This window comes from Egretta garzetta, unplaced genomic scaffold, assembly GCF_000687185.1.
Source record: "Egretta garzetta isolate BGI_Z169 unplaced genomic scaffold, ASM68718v1 scaffold1074, whole genome shotgun sequence".
In the NCBI taxonomy this organism is placed as follows: Eukaryota; Metazoa; Chordata; class Aves; order Pelecaniformes; family Ardeidae; genus Egretta; species Egretta garzetta.
Window position 1 is genome coordinate 1 of NW_009259537.1, and position 20,580 is coordinate 20,580.

At 37.8% G+C, this 20,580-nt stretch overlaps 1 protein-coding gene across 1 annotated transcript in view; it reads right to left on the reverse strand.

Annotated features, from left to right (window-relative positions):
- Positions 1-1,689: 1,689 nt before the first annotated feature.
- Positions 1,690-20,580, reverse strand: part of LOC104125241 (maltase-glucoamylase, intestinal) — a gene marked incomplete at its 3' end in the record, with an annotated part of 75,713 nt that continues 56,822 nt past the window's right edge. The window contains 21 exon segments of the mRNA XM_035893227.1: positions 1,690-1,832; positions 2,766-2,850; positions 3,364-3,498; positions 3,755-3,817; positions 4,285-4,392; positions 4,503-4,631; positions 5,430-5,555; positions 5,662-5,774; positions 5,886-5,982; positions 6,868-7,036; positions 8,270-8,424; positions 9,282-9,488; positions 10,972-11,121; positions 12,048-12,218; positions 13,555-13,604; positions 16,342-16,430; positions 16,822-16,946; positions 17,593-17,649; positions 18,915-18,999; positions 19,601-19,755; positions 20,293-20,409. Of these exon segments, the coding sequence (XP_035749120.1) occupies positions 1,690-1,832; positions 2,766-2,850; positions 3,364-3,498; positions 3,755-3,817; positions 4,285-4,392; positions 4,503-4,631; positions 5,430-5,555; positions 5,662-5,774; positions 5,886-5,982; positions 6,868-7,036; positions 8,270-8,424; positions 9,282-9,488; positions 10,972-11,121; positions 12,048-12,218; positions 13,555-13,604; positions 16,342-16,430; positions 16,822-16,946; positions 17,593-17,649; positions 18,915-18,999; positions 19,601-19,755; positions 20,293-20,409 (2,529 nt within the window).

A 20,580-nucleotide genomic window follows, 5' to 3' on the forward strand; every position in this document is an offset into this window, starting at 1 on the left:
TTAGGGTACCTCTCAAAACCAGAGAAAATATTTCAGTACATTTCAGTTCGTACCTAATACACAGAAATGACAGAAATCTTCCTCTCAGTGTTACATTATTGTCTACTGACAGTGCCCAAATCACGTGTGAGGTACCAGACTTCCCTGCCTGCCCTGTCAGCAATTTTGCTCCTGCCTTGAGTGGCAGCGCTGCAATGGCACGCTGCCAAATACAGCATCCGCTCTGTCAAAAATTCAAGCAGCCTTGATACTGTCTTTATGCTAATATCAAAGTTACCAAGGGCTTTAAGGTTGTTAAGAGCTGTAAAGAAACACTATTTCCTTGCTTACTCCTTGAATTGGAAATGAAACAACACAAGTATATTATCATTAGATCAGACATTATCTAAAGCAGGCTGGGTACTCTTCAGGAAGGAACAGATAACGACGTTTGCCTTAGAACTGAGAAAATAAATTCTTAAAAGTAAAGCCTTATGCACACAGCTTGCATGTTAAAAGTCATCGCTTCCCCCTTTCACTCCTACTAAATTTGTTTTCAATAGAGGACACAATCGAGCCCTTCTTACACTAACATGGTTAAAAAACTATGCTCGTTTTCCCTCCCTAGATGTACAGTGTGAGGCAAAAGCAATATCATCGTTAGGAGTAACCTGGGCTATCCCAGCAAAACCTGGAAACAAAAAGTGTTTTATATGTTAATTACAGTAATTATTGAGACTAGCGTTGAGCAATTACTGTTCCCAACAGCTGATCAAAATGTTCAGACCTGTTCTCCATTCTGCCTTGTGAATGAACACCCGAGAAGTGTCTTTTGATTGACTGCTCGCGTTTACAATGCAGAGCATCGCCCCAGGACGGCCTCGGTGCCTGTCTCATAATAGAAATCGCTGCTGAAAAGGCAACATGTTGTGCTTGAATGTGTTGGGACAAGGAAACGCTCGATGGTGAGTAATTACATCCAGATTAAACCATAGGAGAAATAGCACCGTGGCCATCTTTCTTCATAATGCAGGTCAGCAATTAAGCCTGCACAACATAACACTTCTGTGGAGGAAAGTCCTCAGAACGGGTGGACCAAGACTTGCTCCCCAGCTAGGCGAGCCAGACGTTTCGTTAGGATCAGACTTGGGTAAACTGTCTTTCAAATGTACCTTGAAAATTGTTCCTGGTCAGAGTCAGTGATTTTCAAAGCTGATAACCTCAAAATAAGGCCTTTGCCTGCTTGTCCCGAGACCGTCCGTGATGCAGCTGCAGGTGGAGACGTGCCTGAGCTGGTTTGGTTTTATTTTTCTTCTAGCTAGCTCCAGTTGCAGAAGGAGTTTATCGCAGTGAGACTGTGGAAGCACAGCTTCAGCTCAGACGTGCGCAGACCCACCTCAGATCTCCTGCACAGCCTTTCCAGCAGCTCAGGTTCGTACCACCCTGCTTGCACCATGGGCAGGATCGCTGTGCTGAGCAGTAACGGGCCTGAACTAATATGAACTGCAAGAGCTATAGCACTGCTGCTCAGACCTCTGAACACCAAACTCTACTTCCAGGTGAACTGAAGAACTGAAGGCATTAGGATGAAAAGAAAGTTCTCTCTGGTATGTTAAATAAACTGATGAAACTTTTGGCCAGAAGAATCTAGGCACAGCATATCCATTTCTAACATATTTTGGAGACAACAAGAAAGTACGCATACTTTACTTACTCTAAGGTAGGTTTTGTCTGTGACCATCCATAAAGACTGTGGACATCATAGTGTCTAACAGGGGTACCATCTGGAAGATATTGTTGACCTTCCATGCATAGGGTTTTGACAGTTAATCCATCTGACCGGTATCCCAAATCTAATGGAAACAGAAGAAAAATATTTATTTTCTAATAATAAACATTCAATAATGATTTATTTTACTTTTTCTTAATTTTCATAATCTCTTTGGCGCTCACTCTCTTTTAGGCATATACACTGTCATTTATTTATTTATAATGATAAAAATAGCATTTCCTGTTTTCTGAAATGGAATATTTCTAATATTCCTATGAAGGCATCTGGATCTGTAAGTGTGTCAATAGCTTGGTTAGAGATGCTGTTACTGAAGATGCTCGAAGACTAAACAGAGTATATCCAAATTCAGAAGAGATTGCAAATCTTTGTAAACACTGTCACATCATCCGTACAAACAGAAAGATAATGGGCCAGGGGGTATGGTCTCTGTCTGAATATTAACTTCCTGACAATTCCTGAGAAACTATTCATAATAACTGAAGACAACTGTAAGCTTAAGCAGTATGCTAATAAACCATTAATAAATAATTACTAATTAGTACGATTTTACACCAGTACTTAGAAAAGCCAAGCTAAGAAAGTTAAATATTTCAATTATTTGACTGTATAGATAAATGGTAATGAGAGGAGACACAAGGATATTTCCTAGATTTTTAATTAATTGCATTATTCATCTGAGAAAACTGCAAAACAGACAACTATATTCTCTACTATGCCTAAAGCAACGCATCTAGATATAAAATAGGTATCATAATCCCTATGCAGGCAAGTAGCTGAAAATAACTTTAATTTTAAAAAGTGCCATGCAGTTACTGCTCCCACTGAAACAGGTGAGGTTGAAGTGTGCCCATAATCTCAGAAAAAAGGGCCACTTTCAGTTAGGAGTTGTGTTTTTATATACCTAACTTTAGGCATTTACACCACATAGTCCATATAAGAAATTATGTAGTAACCAGAATGACCTAAAACTTTTTTAAGGAATGATCAGACTTACGAGGTATATATGGTGGCATATTTAGGAGGTCATTTCTACAACCACCAATGGCGCCATTCAGAAAAGCTGCTGGTTCATTCATGTCCTAAAAACAGAGCAAAACTTGATTGTATTTGCTTCAGACCTACAAAACACACTAAATTCTACATGACAAACAAGCAGCATTGCAGAAGTCCTCAGGAGCCCTGGCAGCTGCAGTCTCAGTCTGCCATTCCATGTTTTCTTGACACGTTTGTGCGTGGCATGATGCAGGGACAGGGAGCCTCCAAGTGTTCCAAGGCAAGAACAGTAAAGTCTGGGCTCTGTTTCCCCTGTGCAAACAGTGTCACAGCGGAGGAGGAATGTTGCAATATACCGAGGCAGTGCAAGTGTACAACCTAGAGCCAAAGTGGTGCCTTTGGCTGGGGGCTCAGGTTCTGCCTGGTGCTCTGCTTGCTTTCCCTCCAGCCTATTTTTTTTATTTTAATTAATGGCAATTTAACACCAGATACCCTCTGAGTTTCAACAGCAGTACGTATACTGAGAAATGTGGTCCTCTCTGCTAGTGTCTGGCAGAGAAAAAAAATGATCCAGAAACTGAATGCATTTCTACACTTACAATCCACAGACCATCAAACTTGACGCTTCTCAAGGGATTGGTGGGATTGTTGTAGAACTCCAGGATTTCTCTCTTCCACCACCCCACTGTGGAATTGCGGAAGAAATCTGGGAAAGCAACATGTGCTCCATAGATCTGTAACAATAGTAGGAAAACAAAACAGACATGATTGAAAGCATCCCACTGTTAAAATGATGGAATTTGTTTAAAAAAAATTAAAAATAAAAAAAAAAATTACTTGTTCACTAACTTTTTTGGCTCCATCAGGAATGCTAGCCAGTTTCTTCACCTTATTCCTCCCACAAGATTTATCAACTAGTTTGCTGCTATTTTCCTTAATATGCTGCTTTGTCTATATTTGAGTCCATAACCAAACTGTATCAACATTTACCTGTATTTGGGTTTGCATAGGCAGTGACTCATTGACTTGTACGTTGGGAAGGAATGGCCAGACCTAATAGGACAAAGGACATTTTAAAATAATCAAACCACGCTGAACATAAACTAGGTGTCAGCAACAGACAGATATAACCATTCTTCCCCGATACCTGTGAATGACAAGACAAACTGAAGACAATTCAGTTTGTAGTATTTCATAGAATCATAGCATCATAGAATCACTTTGGTTGGAAAAGACCTTTGAGATGATCGAGTCCAACCTTTAACCTAACCCTGCCATCCCACCACTAAACCATGTCCCTAAGCACCTCATCTAGCCTTCTTTTAAATACCTCCAGGGATGAGGACTCGACCACCTCCCTGGGCAGCCCATTCCAGAGCCATTGATGTGTCATTTACAGCCAGGCATGAAAACACCATTAGCAGCGTTTCCCGCTTTGGCTAGCACTGAAGTCTAGGCTGATACGTTGCTCACTTGGATAAAGCATGCCTTTTCCATCATCAGCTTTTTAAGAACAGTACCTTGGAATATATAATGTCATTGGTATTGGGCCGTTTTATGAAGACATCTTCCTGCACACCTCTTGAGAAGGCAGGGTAATTGGTTTCATTTGCAGAGATAGCTGGATCCTACAATTAAAAATACTTTTATGCTCAAAAATGGTTTTAGAAATGCTGTTGAATATATTCTGAATTCTGCAGTGATATATTGAAATTTAAAAGCACTATTCAAAACTGACCAGGATAATGATAAATCTCATTCCTTCTTCTTTTATACTGTTAACCAGATCTGGTAATCCAGAAAAGTGTGTGCCAATGGTGAAGTCCACTTGCCTTTCCATATAGTCAATATCTACATATTGGACATCCTGCAGTTCACAAAAACAATTAAAGTGATTTTTTTTCTTTTTTACCAAATACATATTTATTGAAAATCTTCCAAAATAAGTAAAATACTGTATTTTTGAACTGTAAAATTGGAAGCAGCTGTAACTTTAAGCTAAAGCTGTTAAATTACTATAACACAAACCTATCAGCAAATCCAGTACAAAATAAACCTTTCACTACTGCATCTAGCCTGAGGGTAGAAATTAATACGTGATAGAGAAAAAAAGTCCTGGATTTGTACATACATGTATGTACACAGAAACCACACTATGTTACCATACCTATAAGGAAACAATGGAAACAGTTGTTCTGTATTGTAGTAATAATGTTAATTACATTTAAAATGAAGAGCCACATTCAATTTATGGTATAATTTTGTTAGACCTATGTGCTATTCCAACTTTCCCAACAACAACATGTGCCAAATCATAGCTGACTTGACACAGAGCAATGTACCACTGAAATGATGCTGCTTCATTTTCTTTCTTGCTTGTTTTTGTTGAACACTGCTCCTTCATAGCCAGCATGGCGAGAGTCCATGACTGACTAAGGCATCTGGGTGCTTCTTTGGTATGAATGATAAGGAAAATAAAGCAGCCAGATGCCTACACAGCCCAGAGTGTGCAGAGATGTTCAGCTCTAGTGCAAAACACAGTCTGCTCTACTCTACCATGGTGGTGTTTTTTTTCATTGTTTTTTGATTTTGTGTTTAAATATCTTAGTTAATACTCTGAACTCAAAAGTTCAGGCATGAACTCAAACATTAACTGCCAACATACATAGGGAATGCCAGCTGCCTTCATGCCCTCCACCAGATGGGCGATTTCCAAGTCACTGTTGTATCCATAGCGGCACAACTGGAATCCCAAAGACCAGTAGGGTGGCATGAATGGTCGTCCAATCAGCTACAAATAGGAAAGAATATTTGTGGTGAGTAGGTGACAACAAAACAAACCAACCAATCAACCAAAAAAACCCCATCATTAATTTGTAATAGAGTAAGAATCCTACTGCAGTGTACTCCTGAACAACAAGTTCTGGAGTTGGGCCCAAAACCATGTAGAAGTCAAGAATTCCTCCAGTGGTCCGGTACGTCAGGGCAGGGGTTGGCTGAAACGTCACATCTGGAAATGGGGGAAGTGAAATGAGGAAAGGGTGCCTAGATTTGCCACTATTGCAAAACATTGACCATAAAAATAAAATCCACTAAGAAAATAAAGTGAAGGTTTTCTTACCCATTGCATTGCTGTTAAGCAAGAGAACTCCATGGGCATTGCCATCTTCTTCAAGAGCCATGTAAAATGGCTGGTAACCATAGGAATTCAACTTGTACTGCAAACAAAATAAAATACATTCTACTGGGGAAACATCACAAGCGTTCACTTACTTGCATTTATTAATAAATTTAATGAAAGATGAGACACGCAACTGCCAAACATACAAAAAGTAAACTAAAAAATTATATACTTATGCCCTACATACCTATAAACCTACCTACAGAAGATCACTTTCAACTTCACAACTTAAATCAGTCCTGTTAGGACTGACCAGGCAGGAAGCAAAGAAAAAGTATCACTGCTTTTAAAACTTGCTAAGGAGAAAGTGCTTCCCCAGGACAAAACTTGCCCTTCTTTTCAAACACCAGCAGGTGTCTATATGATCAGCAGATGCTGGTAACATTCTGTTATCTTTCATTTACCCAGAAACATATTGTAACCTGAACTGGAAATTAGAGCTATAATGAACCACCACTATTTCATTGGTCATTTCCTGGAAAAGGCAAACGTGCTATCTCATAGGAAATTACACAAGTATACACACAGAAATAAGATTTCTGATTTACCTCTGTAAGTACTAATTTAATCCCAAAGTAGTGGGATTTGTCGTGACTCATGTCTATCTTTCAGAATAATTAGAAGAATAAAAAGAACAAAAAAAAAGGAGGAATGAGCTGTTATTTCTAAGCCATTTGTTGTCTTCCAACACCTGACTCGGGGCCTGAGCTCCACACATTGGTCTTGCTGGTCACAAAGAAAGAATAGGTTTAGAGAAGACCACTGCCATTGAGACATCATCCAAATTATAAGCCATCATAAATACAATCAAAGTCAGTAAGTGTGTCCAGTGAAACTGGATGTCCATTGGACTTTAAAGTCCTGCCGAACACCTCTGCACTTTAGGTTCATTGGTCCAAAAGCTGCATTTGCTTCTACTTACAGTAGGAGGCTGATCCCTTGTGAACATTCCCCAGGTGTGCCAGCTCATGTTATGTCGAAACATGGTGTGCTCAGTTTCTCCAAATCCGTATATATACTGGGATGCTAAGCGGGTAGAAATCTGAATGAACATGTCGCTGAACGTGAAGGAGGGCAGCTGTGAATCCCAGCTAAAATGGAAAGAAGAAAATAAAAACAAGAATATAGTGTCTTCGGTGTCATGTTTACCTGGAAAACACTTCTTTTAGGCTCTCTTTCTCTGCAAATCTCACTCTTCAGTAAAGGTGGAATAAAAGAGTTATGGTTATGGAGAAAACTTAAAGCACATGAAATGGGGTTGTCTAAGAATCTTGTACACAGTTTAGAGGCACAAAGTCCTCTGTGTCTATCAGAGATATATATATTATGCATAGGCATCATGCACAGCAAGTTGCATCATATTTTGGCAATTTAGTAAGAAAATGTATGATCATATTTTCCTCCCAGACTGATCCTTGGTGCCAAATGGAGTATAGTAAATAGGTGTTTTTTACAGCTCACTGGACTTTTTGTGCAGATTACACTGAAACGCTATTCATAGGTCTCATTTGTTGTAAATCAGCACCTTTATAGTTGGACACCAAACTGCAACTTGATGGTGCTCTGCCAAAGAATTACATTGGTCCAGGAGGCTGAACTGCAGTTTGAATGATTACTCTGGTTGGCAAAAAGGAACTCAACTTGCAATTAAGTTTTGCGTACTTTAAAAAATTATATAAGAATGTCTTTTTGAAGAAAAAAAACATAATACATGCAACTGCTGACATCATTATTCTCTGTTTTCTAGTTCTGACAAGCTTAATCAGGAAAGAAATGAAACTTTTGTCAGACTTATTAGTTGTCATGTTACCAAAATCCACCTGCAAGTTAGTTGAGACACTAGTTTCTTCTATTTTTTTTTCCTAACCATTCCCCAAAACGGAACCAAATGATCAATCCTTAATGGTCAGTGCTGTGGTTGCCTAAGGAAAATTCTAGGAAGTGTAGAAAATTGTTGTGCCTCCCAGAGACTTGGGAACTACACAAGAAACAGCCTTTGGAGTTGTCTATGTTGCAGAGGACATTTAGGAAGTGTCAGACTATGAAGTGACAGGGGAAAAAAAAACTTAGATAATTATGCTAAAAAATAAGATATTGCTCAGGACACCGTCTCCATCCTCCCCCTGGTCAGTGCTCTCATACAATGCAATAGTGAAGCCATGTCCGCTGGTGCAGCATCTGGAATTTGGCAGACAGAGCCATTTTGTGGGAAGACTACAAAAGCCAGTCTTGAGGTATTTAAAAAGTATTGGACAAGAAAATAATTTGGCTTGAAAAGAGCTAACAAAAACAAGTAAAATAAAAATAAAATAATTATGGCTTACATGACTGTTCCTGTGCTTTTGCGCCGAACCTGTATACCAAATGGTTTTTTCTGAACTGATACTTCGTAGAGTCTTTCCTTGTCTGTGCTTGTCGGGGAACTCGGAAGATTTAATGGTACGGGAACCTCATATCGTGCATTTTTATAATCATAAATCTATGAAGTAAAAATAAATTCATTTCAATCCTTGAGTTGTTCAAAATCTTATTTATAGTGATAGAAATCTGGATTAGTTAAAATGAATAGAGAAAATTGTTGAAAACGCTTGCTGAGATGAGTATTTTCTTTCAAGATGTATTCTTTAACCAATTCTTCTACAGTATTTAGTTTGGGAAAAAAAACCCAAACTTGAGGATTTATTTTGGATCAGGAATGACTTGGCTAATCATTTATATATATGAATTTAAAGTATACACCTATATTCAAAATATAGGGATATATATATATATATATAGGTCTGGTAAATACCTTTCTGATTAATCTTTTGGCCAACTTTAAGAGATGCTTTTTAAAGTTTTTCTGTATTCTGAAAGCTGACAAAAGTTAGTTTTTGGTGCTTGACCATTTTAGGCATCACGCTTAGTTCAGTATTATTAAATGAACAGTGATAAATTATAGTCTAAACAATAGTGTATTAAAAAATTTAGAATAGAAGTAGAATGATTAATGTAAAAATAAACTGTACGGTCATGATAATGTTTACAGATAAATTTACCTGTATACTAATAAACCGTCTTTAGTTCTAGAGTTTCTTGTTGACATTACACATATATATTCACATTATATCCTTGATTCATACAATTCATTGTAAAATGAAGTACAGCATTACAGAACAAAAAAAGATGTGATCTAAGAGCAATAACTACTTGGTTAGAAGGAGAAACATTTAGGCAAAGGTGCTAGTGTCTGTGTAATATAGAACTGACTATAAAAAGCCCTTATAATTTCTATAAATAAAACTATTCTTAACAATGGGACATTACATACTGACAAAAATTCTGGAATGACATTACCTTAAATTGCAGCATGTGGTTGAGATGATATTTCACCTCCAAGCGTAGTGTGCTAATTGGTGAAGTGAAATTCTCATTAGCTCTGGTCTTGGAAGTGTTTAAGGTGAGGTTGGCTGCCAAACCTGATGAGGTGTATTCTACTTTGTCTACAGAGTAAGCATTGTCGGAGATGTAATAGCAGGGTGGAATATTCGAGTTTAATGTTACCTGCTGTGAACAGAAATACGTTACAGGTTAGTGAGCTACACCGGCCTGCTGTATTTTTTGTTAGTTATAAGCATGGAATCCAAAACTCCCATGTTTATCAGATAGCTGTCAAATGCAGAATTTTGGGGAAAACTTAATGCAACTAGTGACCAATAAAGAAGTAATACAGAACCTATTGATCCCTACATTAAATCAGAGAGAATCAGACAATCCAGTGAAGGCTGTACGAATAGTTCAGTCAGGAAACTGAAACCTCACACAGCGAAGGTGGATTTAATTTCCCTGTATTTGTGATCTTCAGCTCAATCCAACAAAATGGCTTACTCTTGGCCTGTTGAAATTCCTAAAGCTTTCTCCCTCTTAATCTCGTTGCTCTTTGGTCTCTGGCTCACATAAGGGGATGTGCCCAAACATTCAGGTAATATCAGATGAGACCTTTCCATTAGCTTTATTCACATGAGTTATCCTTAAAATATCTACTGAGAATTACATCCTATTTATCCAAGGTCTCCTGACAGCAAGATCAAGATTACTTTCAGTTTCCTGCTGCAGTGAATATAAACACTCAAACTAGGTATTCTGAGGTTAGAGAGCTGATGTAGGTTAGTGCATTAGCCTGCCACCTCTGGACACTTAACATCAATCCTGACTCAAATGAAACTATGCCTGCTCCATACATCTTAATTGCTAATGAATATTTATTCACCTGTTGTCATCAAATTCAAAACACCTTCCAACTTGAGCAAGTATTCAGAACATACCTAGTCCATAACAGGACTGAAGTTCAATTTCACAGGAAAAGCCATTTCCCAATATGCAAAATTACAAAAAATATTCCTAATAGCACAACAAAATCAGGACAGGCCATCAACGACTTAGCTGTTGCTGGTTCAACAGTAGGTAGCAGAGAATTTTGGTCTTCATGCCTAGGAGATGTGTCCAAGCTGTAAAATTTAGTTTTAGAAGATCGTGGAGTAATTTAGTTGGAGGGACCTTCTGTGTGGTTTAACCTGGCAGGCAGTTAAACACCACACAGACATTTTCTCACTCCCCCACTTCCCAGTGGGATGGGGAGAGAAAAACTGAAAAAAACCCTGAAATTCATGGGTTGAGATAAAGACAGTTTAATAGGACAGAAAAGGAAGGGATGATGATGATGATGGTGATGATGATGATAATAATAATAATAAACAATTATATTTTTCCATAACTCTAATATTATTTCTTTCCGTCCTTCCAAAAATACCACATTTTCCCTCAATTTCTGATATACTTTGGAAGAGCTTACATGGTTGCCAATTATCTTAGTTTTAGTGAGGTAAATAAAATCTGCCAGTACAGGCCAGCTGATGTCTGTGCCCCAATTTTATTCAAATGTGACAAATCTGCCAGACTACTTTTTCCACTCTAACAACTATAAAGAGAAAAATATGATTCTGGAAATGTTTCTGTCTCATTAGTTTAGAGAAATCATTTTGCTTACTTCCCAGGCACAGCCAAGTTTTTCACATTTTTCTTGTGTTGGATTGGGACTGGGATAACAATTAAACCTTTCATTGACACTCAGTTGTTGAGTCCATTCTACTGTGTAAGATTTTCCCAGTTCAAGCTGAAGTCCTGTTATATGAGCAACCTATAAATATTAAAAATAAACAGTTATTCAATCCCACATCACATCCATCTTCCTTTCAGTCAGCAGCAATAGCAGTCATCACGAATAATACTTTCCGCTATGTGACAACTCACAAAACCCCCTGTCCCATAATACTTGATATAATCTCACTTTTGCGATTAAGAAATAACAAGCAACTGATATTTTTGCAGATAAAATTTGAAAAATTAAGAATCTAAAAAAATTGAGTCAGTCCCATAGCTGTCTTGGAAGCAAACAGGAACAAAGATCCTTCATGTTTTGAAATATGAATTTAAGAGGTAAGAAAAAGTTATAATATCTTTCTTTGGATTCAGTAACTAAGATAATTAACAGGTAACTCAGGTGTTTGTAATAATTAAAGAGGGTGTACAATGCAAACTCAAAGCAATGGCAGCACTATCCTTAGTATGGGAAAGCATTTTCATGAAAGCTTCCCAACTAACAGCAACATGTTTGCTTGCTTTGCACATAAATACACTGTGTTTCTGCTTTCCTGTATTCATCCTGTGAAAAACTCTGTATGAAGTGATAAAGGAGCTTTAAACAGTGCACTTGATTTTGTTTTAAAAAAATGCACAAATACTCACTTAAACCATAAATATTTGGTATCCTCCTCCAATATCAAACAAAATCACAAAGCTATTCCTCTTCTTAGAAATTAAATTTCACTAAATGAATAACTGCATAAGTAAACTTTCTGGTGCACTGAGGGTCTGAGAGCAAAACTTAGATGCACTTTGTATGCAGCTGAGTAGAATGCAATTTTACTTTTTTTTCTTTAACAAAATACATGATGTATTCTGTTGAAACAACATTAGTACTGGGTACTGTCCTTAGCAAAATATAAAATAAAGGTGATGCAATTTCAAAGATGTTTACTTCCCATCTTCCTGTTATTGTTTTACCTTTTGTAGAGGATAATAAGTGATATTAAGTGAAGAATTTTCCACAACGTTGTTCTGAGAAACAGTAACTGACGTTATTTCCTGGAGGGCTCCCAATATCTTGATTTCTTCAAATTTTAACTTGTTTGGATCAGCATAATTGCTGTTTATAGCATTCATTTGTAGGACATTCTGAAAAAATAATATAGTGATCACATTCTTACAAAACAAATCTGCCAAAAATCTTTCTGATGTAACAATTTTTTTCTAATTAGGTCTTCATACTGTATCATGAAGTAAGCCAATACCTTTTTCCTAACATATTAATTATTGCCCTGCTTGTTGTTCTTACAACAAGGATTTTCTAACATATATATAATATGATTCATAGTTGTCTTTCAGCTTCCTTTTTTTGCTTGTTTTGGAAATAAGAAAAGGCTGACATGTGGCTGTGACAGCGCAGGTAACCTCTACTCAACTGTGACCTCGCTGGGATCCAACAAGTGAAGGTTCATAATTAGTTTTCTTGATATAAAAGTACCAGTTCATATTCAATTGCATTGGCTATTACTAGATTAAGAGTCCAAAGAGCAGAACTGTACCATGGCTGTCACATATGCCAGTGTATAACTTTCTTATTACTCTCCACATGAAAGTTTATGTTAATTTTTAATTAAGCATCATGACAGTCAACTGATGGTTTGATAAAAGAATTTCAAACTCCAACAGTAACTGAGGTTTCTTATCTACAAATGATTGCATGATTACATGTAACTACCAAAAAAAATAAATTCCTGCGCTTTCACCTTCTACTCCTTTGCTTCCACTCCCATGTTTCTATGCATTCTCTCTCAGTTGTTGCCCTGCAGTTTCACCATGGCAAGGGAAAGAACACCTTTGGCAGATATTATTATTATACAAAAAATATGTGATCATATGACTTGGAATCTTTGTCATATGGTATCTCTGGTGAATATTGAATAGAAACACTATCTGGACTTCACTCTGACATAAATTAACCCTGCCAAGGTAGTTTCAGTTTAAAAAGATTTAAAAACTAAAACTTAGTCACAAAGTAGGTTCTGTGGGTTCAGCCAAGGCGTAGGTCTTCCTCTCACTCTCTGGAAACATTCAGCTGTATTTTTACAGTGTACAGAGACTTTTTTCAAATTTCCAGTATTTCGAGGATCACAAACAGTTCATTCACATTCTTTTTGACTCTGTTTTAACTGCCACTGATGCTTTACAGTTCTCTTGCTCAATAAATGTTGCTGCTGCATTTGTTACGTGAAAGGAAACAGCAGGTTTTTAGATACTTCTATTAACTGGGAGAAGAAAAGACAAATAGCAGATTTTCATTCCAGTTAAATTACAGTATTCTGAACATGACTCCTCTTAGACTTTGTCAACTATTTTCCTTCTTGGTATATATTACTGGAGAAAAAGGAGGGAGAAAAGAATGCCCTTTGAAGATACTATTGATAAAAATTGAAAATGAAAATAAGATCATTTAGACTAAAATACTTACATTGGAAACTGTAAACTCATAGTAAATGTAGGCTTTACTCTGAACTGTACCTGAAAGGTGAAGAAAGAAGTTACACTTGCTGTGCAGAAAAGAATGGCATTAAAACCAGGACTGTGCCACTGCTAGATACCAATAAATTGCTAATTATTATCTAATTCTGTTTGGAGGCTGCACTGTGCAACTCAAATATGTTTTAATGTTTCTTTGAGGAACTGAAATTCCTCTTTGTCTTTTTTCCTTAGGCCACTCACCCAGGAGATTTAATTTTCAAAATTTTTCCAAAATTTCATTGAAATCAGCTTTTCTAAAATGTACTAATTTTTTATTTTATTGTTATTTCTTCTTAGGTTCTCTTACATGCAGATGCATGGCTCAAAATTAATCCTTTAAAATACCCTAAATAAGCACTTTTCATGAAAAATGACAATAATATTAATAATCTATGCCAGGGAACCATAAGAGAGGAAATAACACACAACTGGGAAAAAGAAATACAAAAGTTGAGTCAAGCAATCTGGCAATTTTTTTTCCATGTACAAAAAGAAAAATACTGTCATTGCAAGCAAATTGTAAAACGTTTCCCTGAAAAGAATGCAACCTGTAAGTTTTGGGCAGGAAATAACATCATAAGATGTTTTATTGTTTTGTTTCTCACCAGAAGTGAGTACAATAATAGCTTTGTTATTTTAGGCCTTGACAAAGGAGTACATATAGCTGTCATATCAGCAACCACCCAAGGCCTTCAATATTTATGGCAGCAATAATCAGCCAAATCACAGCTCTATTTCTTAAAAGCATCCCAAACTTCCATAAAATTGAAAGAAAAGAAGAGGCTTGAAAGTTTTTCTGGGAGATATGATTGGTATAGTTAAAATAACAAAAGGGACTTATACAGGCTGAATGCATAATGTGGAGGACAAGGTAGCTATGTAATTGGGAAAGGGGGGATGCAGTTATGAACCCCAACTGCTGCTTGCTTTCATGGACATCTAGTCAGAACCCTAGGCCTTGCTGAAGCAAAAAAATAGATTGTGACTAAGGGTAAAGGTAGTTTCTAGCAACTGGAGGATAACCCAGAGAAACTGGGCCACTTATGTGCCTAGAAGAGGTGCTTGGGCATATCAGAAGACAGAGGTAGGAATGTACCAATTCTGATACAGCCTGTGGAGGGACAGTGGTGAGGTTAGTTCACATGAGAAAATCTCTGTCATCTCCCAAATATCTAAAAATCGTTCCTGAAAATATGCATGCACAGTTAGACTCCTTGTGTGTAAAACACCTCCATGAATTGCTGTCTGAAGGATCTCTACCTAATTTTTGGGATTATAAATTACTCATGCACATAATATCTTAGCATTATTTATTTTTACTTCAATGGTAATATTACTCCAACTTCATCTTCATCTGTACATTCTTACTGTTGCAGTTTTATAGCCTACATTTTATTCCAGTGTAGCTAAAGAAAGCTCTGACACTTTTGCCATTGACAGCAGTCTATGGATACAGTAGGACATGAATTAGAGAAGATCGGGTCTACTTGAAATGCAACAGTATTAACTGGCATACACCATAAAATAAAGCACTTTGCTCTGAATGTTACGGTACATTGCAAATTTAAAAAAAAAAAAAAAAAGTCAAATATAAGTCCTTAAATAATTTTAGCACAAGCTTGAGTATTTTATAAAAGTTCTTCAAAAATCATTTCAGAATAACCCTTTGAACTGCTTACTGACTTTTCTAAAAAGTTTCTAATAAAGAACAAAAGTTGTAAAAGCATCCTAAAGGATTTATGTACCCCAAATCCTTTGAGTCTAATAGAAACAGGATACCTAACTAAATCCTCAGAAATCCCATAGGAAATCCCACAGTTCAAGACACTTCTTTTTTCAAATTTCCTTCATCTCAACATTAAAATGGTGAAAATATTTATTTTTTGCAAAGTTCTTTCATTGCTCTTGAATCAACTCTGCTTTCCTTAGAATGCATGCCTCCCAAAAGCAGGTTTAACCTTAAATTAGAGGTTTGTGCCTTTTTAAAAAAAAAAAAAAATTGTGTTGAATTAAGTTGCAACCTTAATCTTACCCTAAGCAAAAAAGGTATGTGTGTTGTAAATTGTTTGACAGAAAAACCTGGTGAGATAAGGAGTATCGATGCCAGTGCATCACAAGAGATGAGGTTGACAGGCCTTGGCACAATCATAGCGCCTATCCCAACAAGTTTCCCAGCAGCTTTACTAAAGGTGAGGTTGGCAACAAGACAAATATAGCCCGTACCCTCTTACCCACGTGCTCATGCACCAGTAGGCTGTGGAAACCAGATGGCAAAAAGAAGTTGGCTCCAAGACTGTACTTCTGAGTTAACCAAATTTCTACTGTTTTCACAAGCAATTTAAATAATTCCAGAGAATTAGTAACAGTGCTAGTTTTGCATTTTCTACTCATTCTCAGTGTCGAACAGTAATTATGTGCGTTCTTGCACCCGTTGAAACTAATTTGGAGATATATACCAGAATATATATCAAACTTGACAGCTGGGTTTAACAGTCAGCATGCTAATGTACCAAACCTTTACATATTTAAGGCTAGAGCAAAACCTGAACACGGAAAAAATTAATAAGTTACAATTTTCCACTTAAACGTGGTGAAAAACTATTGACATACAACCAAGGGTTAATAGCATGTGGCAACAATGCCTTATTCTTGCTCCATGAAATCAGCAGGGAGATTGAAACCTGTCCATATGAATGCTTTCTTAATCATGCTTATTTCACTATTGATAACTGCTCACCAGTAGATTCTCCATCATCCCAGAACAAGTCTCCAGAAGCTGCATTGTTGTCATCCAGGGCAATTATAAGTCCCATTGGGTTCTTGCGGCTGTGGAAAGAAAGACTTTGTGTCTCACATGTACAACAAGTATCTAAACAGTCTTAACGCATCCTTCATGTTTGTGTTAAGAACGTGACACTCAACAGGGTTGCAATACTTTGAGAATTGCCTCAGATATTAGTCTTTGGTTGCCTTTCATTTTCTTGTAAACAGATTAAAATACATGGCAAGTTTACAAAATGCTATGCAAATACTCCTGTAATTAATCACTGAACCTCTAACTTTGGAAGTGGTGGAAGTGAGGTGTGGCTCACAGTTATTCCCATATTTCAAGGTGAAAATTCTAGATGCAATGGGCTGCTACTGATTTGGAAATCCTCATCTCAGTCTTAAAAAACCCAAAAAACCCACCATAAAAGCATCTGGTTTTGAAGCATACCTTGCAACTGTTGTGTTAGCTGGTTGTTGAGTAGGGTAAATATAGCCTCCTCTCAAATGAAGTCCCAGTTTGTCTGCTGGCAGGCGCATACTGGTCCATTGTTTTCTCACTGAGATTTTTACTCCCTTTTTGACAAGGATGTAAAAGAGAATGGGTACGTTGTGTTACTTGCATTCTTAAGCCCTGAGTTTCATCTTAATGCTTCCTTTTAGAAAAGGCTTCTTACGTAAAAATCTGCATGCCAATGGGCACATAGCATAGACCAGCTGCATGTCAAGATGATCTTATATCATAAATCATCAACATCTCTCACTATTTATTTTTGGCTCAGTCAATGCAGAGAGCAAGTGCTTTTGGGACTCTGACGTGAATACAGGAATCTGATGTGAACAAGGTCCTTTTGCACCCGTCAAAAGGATCATCATAACAGCAGGAAACTTCTTTGTAGAAATGAGATTAGTAAAGAATAATTGCAAGCTCTCGTGCATCAAAATTAAAATCATTATGTTTTATTTTATTTCTGAGATGGTCTTTGTTAAAGTTTCCACTCACTCTGCCTTACCATCTCCTGTGCTATATTCCACACCTCTGTTCCTTATTCTTGACTCTTTGATGCATGCCCTTAACCCACCACCCTTCATCTCTTGTTTCACCATTTTCCTTCCTGCGGGCTTTACTTTAGGTCTCTGTCACCAAAGCAGGGCTGACAATCTTAATTTCTCACATAGCCATTTAGAAAATATCCCCAGAGTATCCTCTGCATTTACCTACTGTGTCATACTCATACCAGACCGCATCAGGAATATAGGCTTGAATTGCATCCACACCCTGAAAGTTAAACAGAGAAACGACTTTCATGTTTGAAGGCAACTTAGTCGAATAAACTACATTTTACAGTAAAACTCAAGTTCACATTGAGAAAACCATTGACACTTCTACTCTTTGCTGTTTTCCTTACTGGTTTTTTTGATGATGGCAATCTAAGAACAATTTATGCAAAGCTACTGGCAGACAACTGATTCATGGCTCTACAATGTGGCAGCTCACTGTATGTAACCCAAAGTCACCGTGCTTCAAATCCAGTGGCTCAGATCATATCCACAAGTATCTCTACGTCTTCTTTATTTTCACATTTCTCTGGGCTGGCATCTTTCAGATTCTTGCTTTCATTTTATGAAGTTAACAACTGTCTTGTCTTACTCCATGGCATATGTGTTACTGGCATTAACAATCATTATTTACAAGACCCTGCCACAGAATAAGCCACGATCTATTTGTTTTCTTGTTGCACCACAGACAAGCTGAAATGCAGCAAGAGAAGCTGATTCTGAAGGAAAGTCAGAGATGATACAGAGCTGAGGTGAATCACAGCATTCGACCAGTGACTTTGACTCCCTGGCGGACTGGAAAATAGGAGTGGGATTAACAGCACAAAGTGCAAGACTTTCCATTTTGGCACTGATAAAGATATGCTCTGAGTTCTCTCCCTGGAAGCAATAAATGAAGGAGGAAAGAAAAAACCACAAAAAAACCAAGAGGCAAAACCTAGGCTTGTTAGGAATCCATCCACAAGTACCATGATGTACCCAAGAAAAAATAAATGCAATCTAAGGATCTAGCAAAACCCATGCTTGCACTGGAGATAGAGCTGTGTTCATGCTAATAGACAAAGGCCTCTGCAGTCGCTTTGCCAACAGAGTTTACAGGTCCGGTCAAGACAGAAGAGTTCAGACTAGAATAGGAGCAGAGCAAATTTCCTGGGATCCTCAGGGAAATGGCAGAGCCTATTTTTGCAGTTCAGCTTGTTCAGCAGAACCAAGGCGGGAGAGTGTGATTTCAGCACGAAATACGTATGTGGTGGGGGCCTATACCCTTGAAGCTGAGTGACAGAATTGTCACAGGACTGAACAACAAAGGCTCAGAACCAGAAGGTGGTTTGTAATGAGTGGAATAAAGGAGTGACAGGAGGAACGTAACGTGGACATTTTATGCTGCTGTCCTCTGCCAGAGAAAAGAGCTGGAACCGGGTGACTCAAGTGTCCCTGTGCCCCACGAAGTGATTATGAGATAGGCACCAAAAGAGCCAAACTTACCGGGTCAAGGACAGGGGAAATAAGCAGCCCAGGACCCCACAGGAACTGCCTGTCGACACTCCACGTCACTTCATCAGAGTAGAACCTGGGCAAGTGGAAAGGATATAGCAGTAACCGTTTTTTTGATGAACTATACCATCACCAGCAATCCCAATATTTCAGACTGTCTAGAATCATGACTGAAGAGTGTCAGATCAAAACTGACTTTTTTTTTTTTTTTTTTTTTTTTAACCTGAGGCAATCTGAAGATGAGAAGGTGGGGTCTTACTAGCTTAGTTAGTAGTCTCTACACAGGCGTGAAAGTGCAGCTGTGCATGTGTTCTTGATGCAGCTTAGTCAAGAGTTCCCAGGCAAAGAAACAAATATTCTTTTATATACACACACACATATATATATATATATGAATGATGGTGGAGAATCATTTGATTAGTGGACAATAAGGTCTCATTACAACTCATAAGAGTGACTGAGAATAAGTATGTGTATATGCAGAAACCACAGATGGTTTCTGATTATTCTTCGCGTTACTCCAAATTGGTATTGCATGAATTGAGAAGTTGTCTCTGTGTATTCCAATGTGCGTTTTCACAGACTACCTCAGTGTCTGGAAAGTTCCTAACAACATTCAATGTGTCTGATTTTTTTGTTCCTCATAAAACTACCCAAAAGCTGATGTGTAAACTTACTCATGCAAAACTGGCCGCACAACCGTGTCTCCTTGAGTATGAGCTTTATAAAAGAGTGTATACAGGTAGGGCAGCAAAGTGTAGCGAATGTTCAAGTAATACTTGGAGGTTTTCACCAAGACTGAATCCGGTCCAAACACAGCCGGATCCTGAGGCTGAAAACAAATATCAGATGATTATTATTTTCATCATGCAGAAAACACTCTGCCAAACATGTGAAACGTAGCTGCTGTTTCAGAGAGGCATAAATTCAATGGTGTGCATCTGGTCAGTGTTTGCCTTCTGGGAGGTGTGAACTGAGGTCCTACTCCTCCAGGCTTTGTACTGCACACCCCTCCTTCCCTATCTGGATTGAGTGCGCATCAGGGTTAGCCTGGGTTTCATCGTGGTGTGCAGTCAGGTGCACGCTAAAGGGCTCCCAAGATTCGGTCTGATGGGTCACACAGCAGTGAGTGCTTGCCCTTGGTGGTAGGCACAACCAATGGTGTTGAAACTATTGACAAATAAGTGTAGTCTCAAGCAAATGCAATTAAACCTTTTGAAGCCAAATCTCTCAGATCTAAGATTTCATAAAAAGAGCTCAAACTGGTCAACTACATAATCATCAGTAATAGTAAGGATTACTATCAATACTATTAAAGGGAACGTGGTGGCATAACACAAACCATTTTGTAAGAGAAAGCAGAACTTACTATGAATCCTTCACTATTGTGATTCCTGGAAAATGGGTAAAATGCTCCTACTTGCATCCATCGTCTGCAAAGTTCTTCTGTGGTGTTATCAAAGAAACCACAAATATCTGCTCCGATCTTTAAATAAAAACAATGTGTTGGATGTTCAGTATGCTGAATCTCTAATCTCTAAACAAAACTTTTAGTTTGCAGAGACGCATTAATTCAACCTTAATTGCTAGCCAGAGTGACTGAGACATTCAACACATTTATAACTTTCTTCTTTCAAATTTGACTATGCTGTAAAAA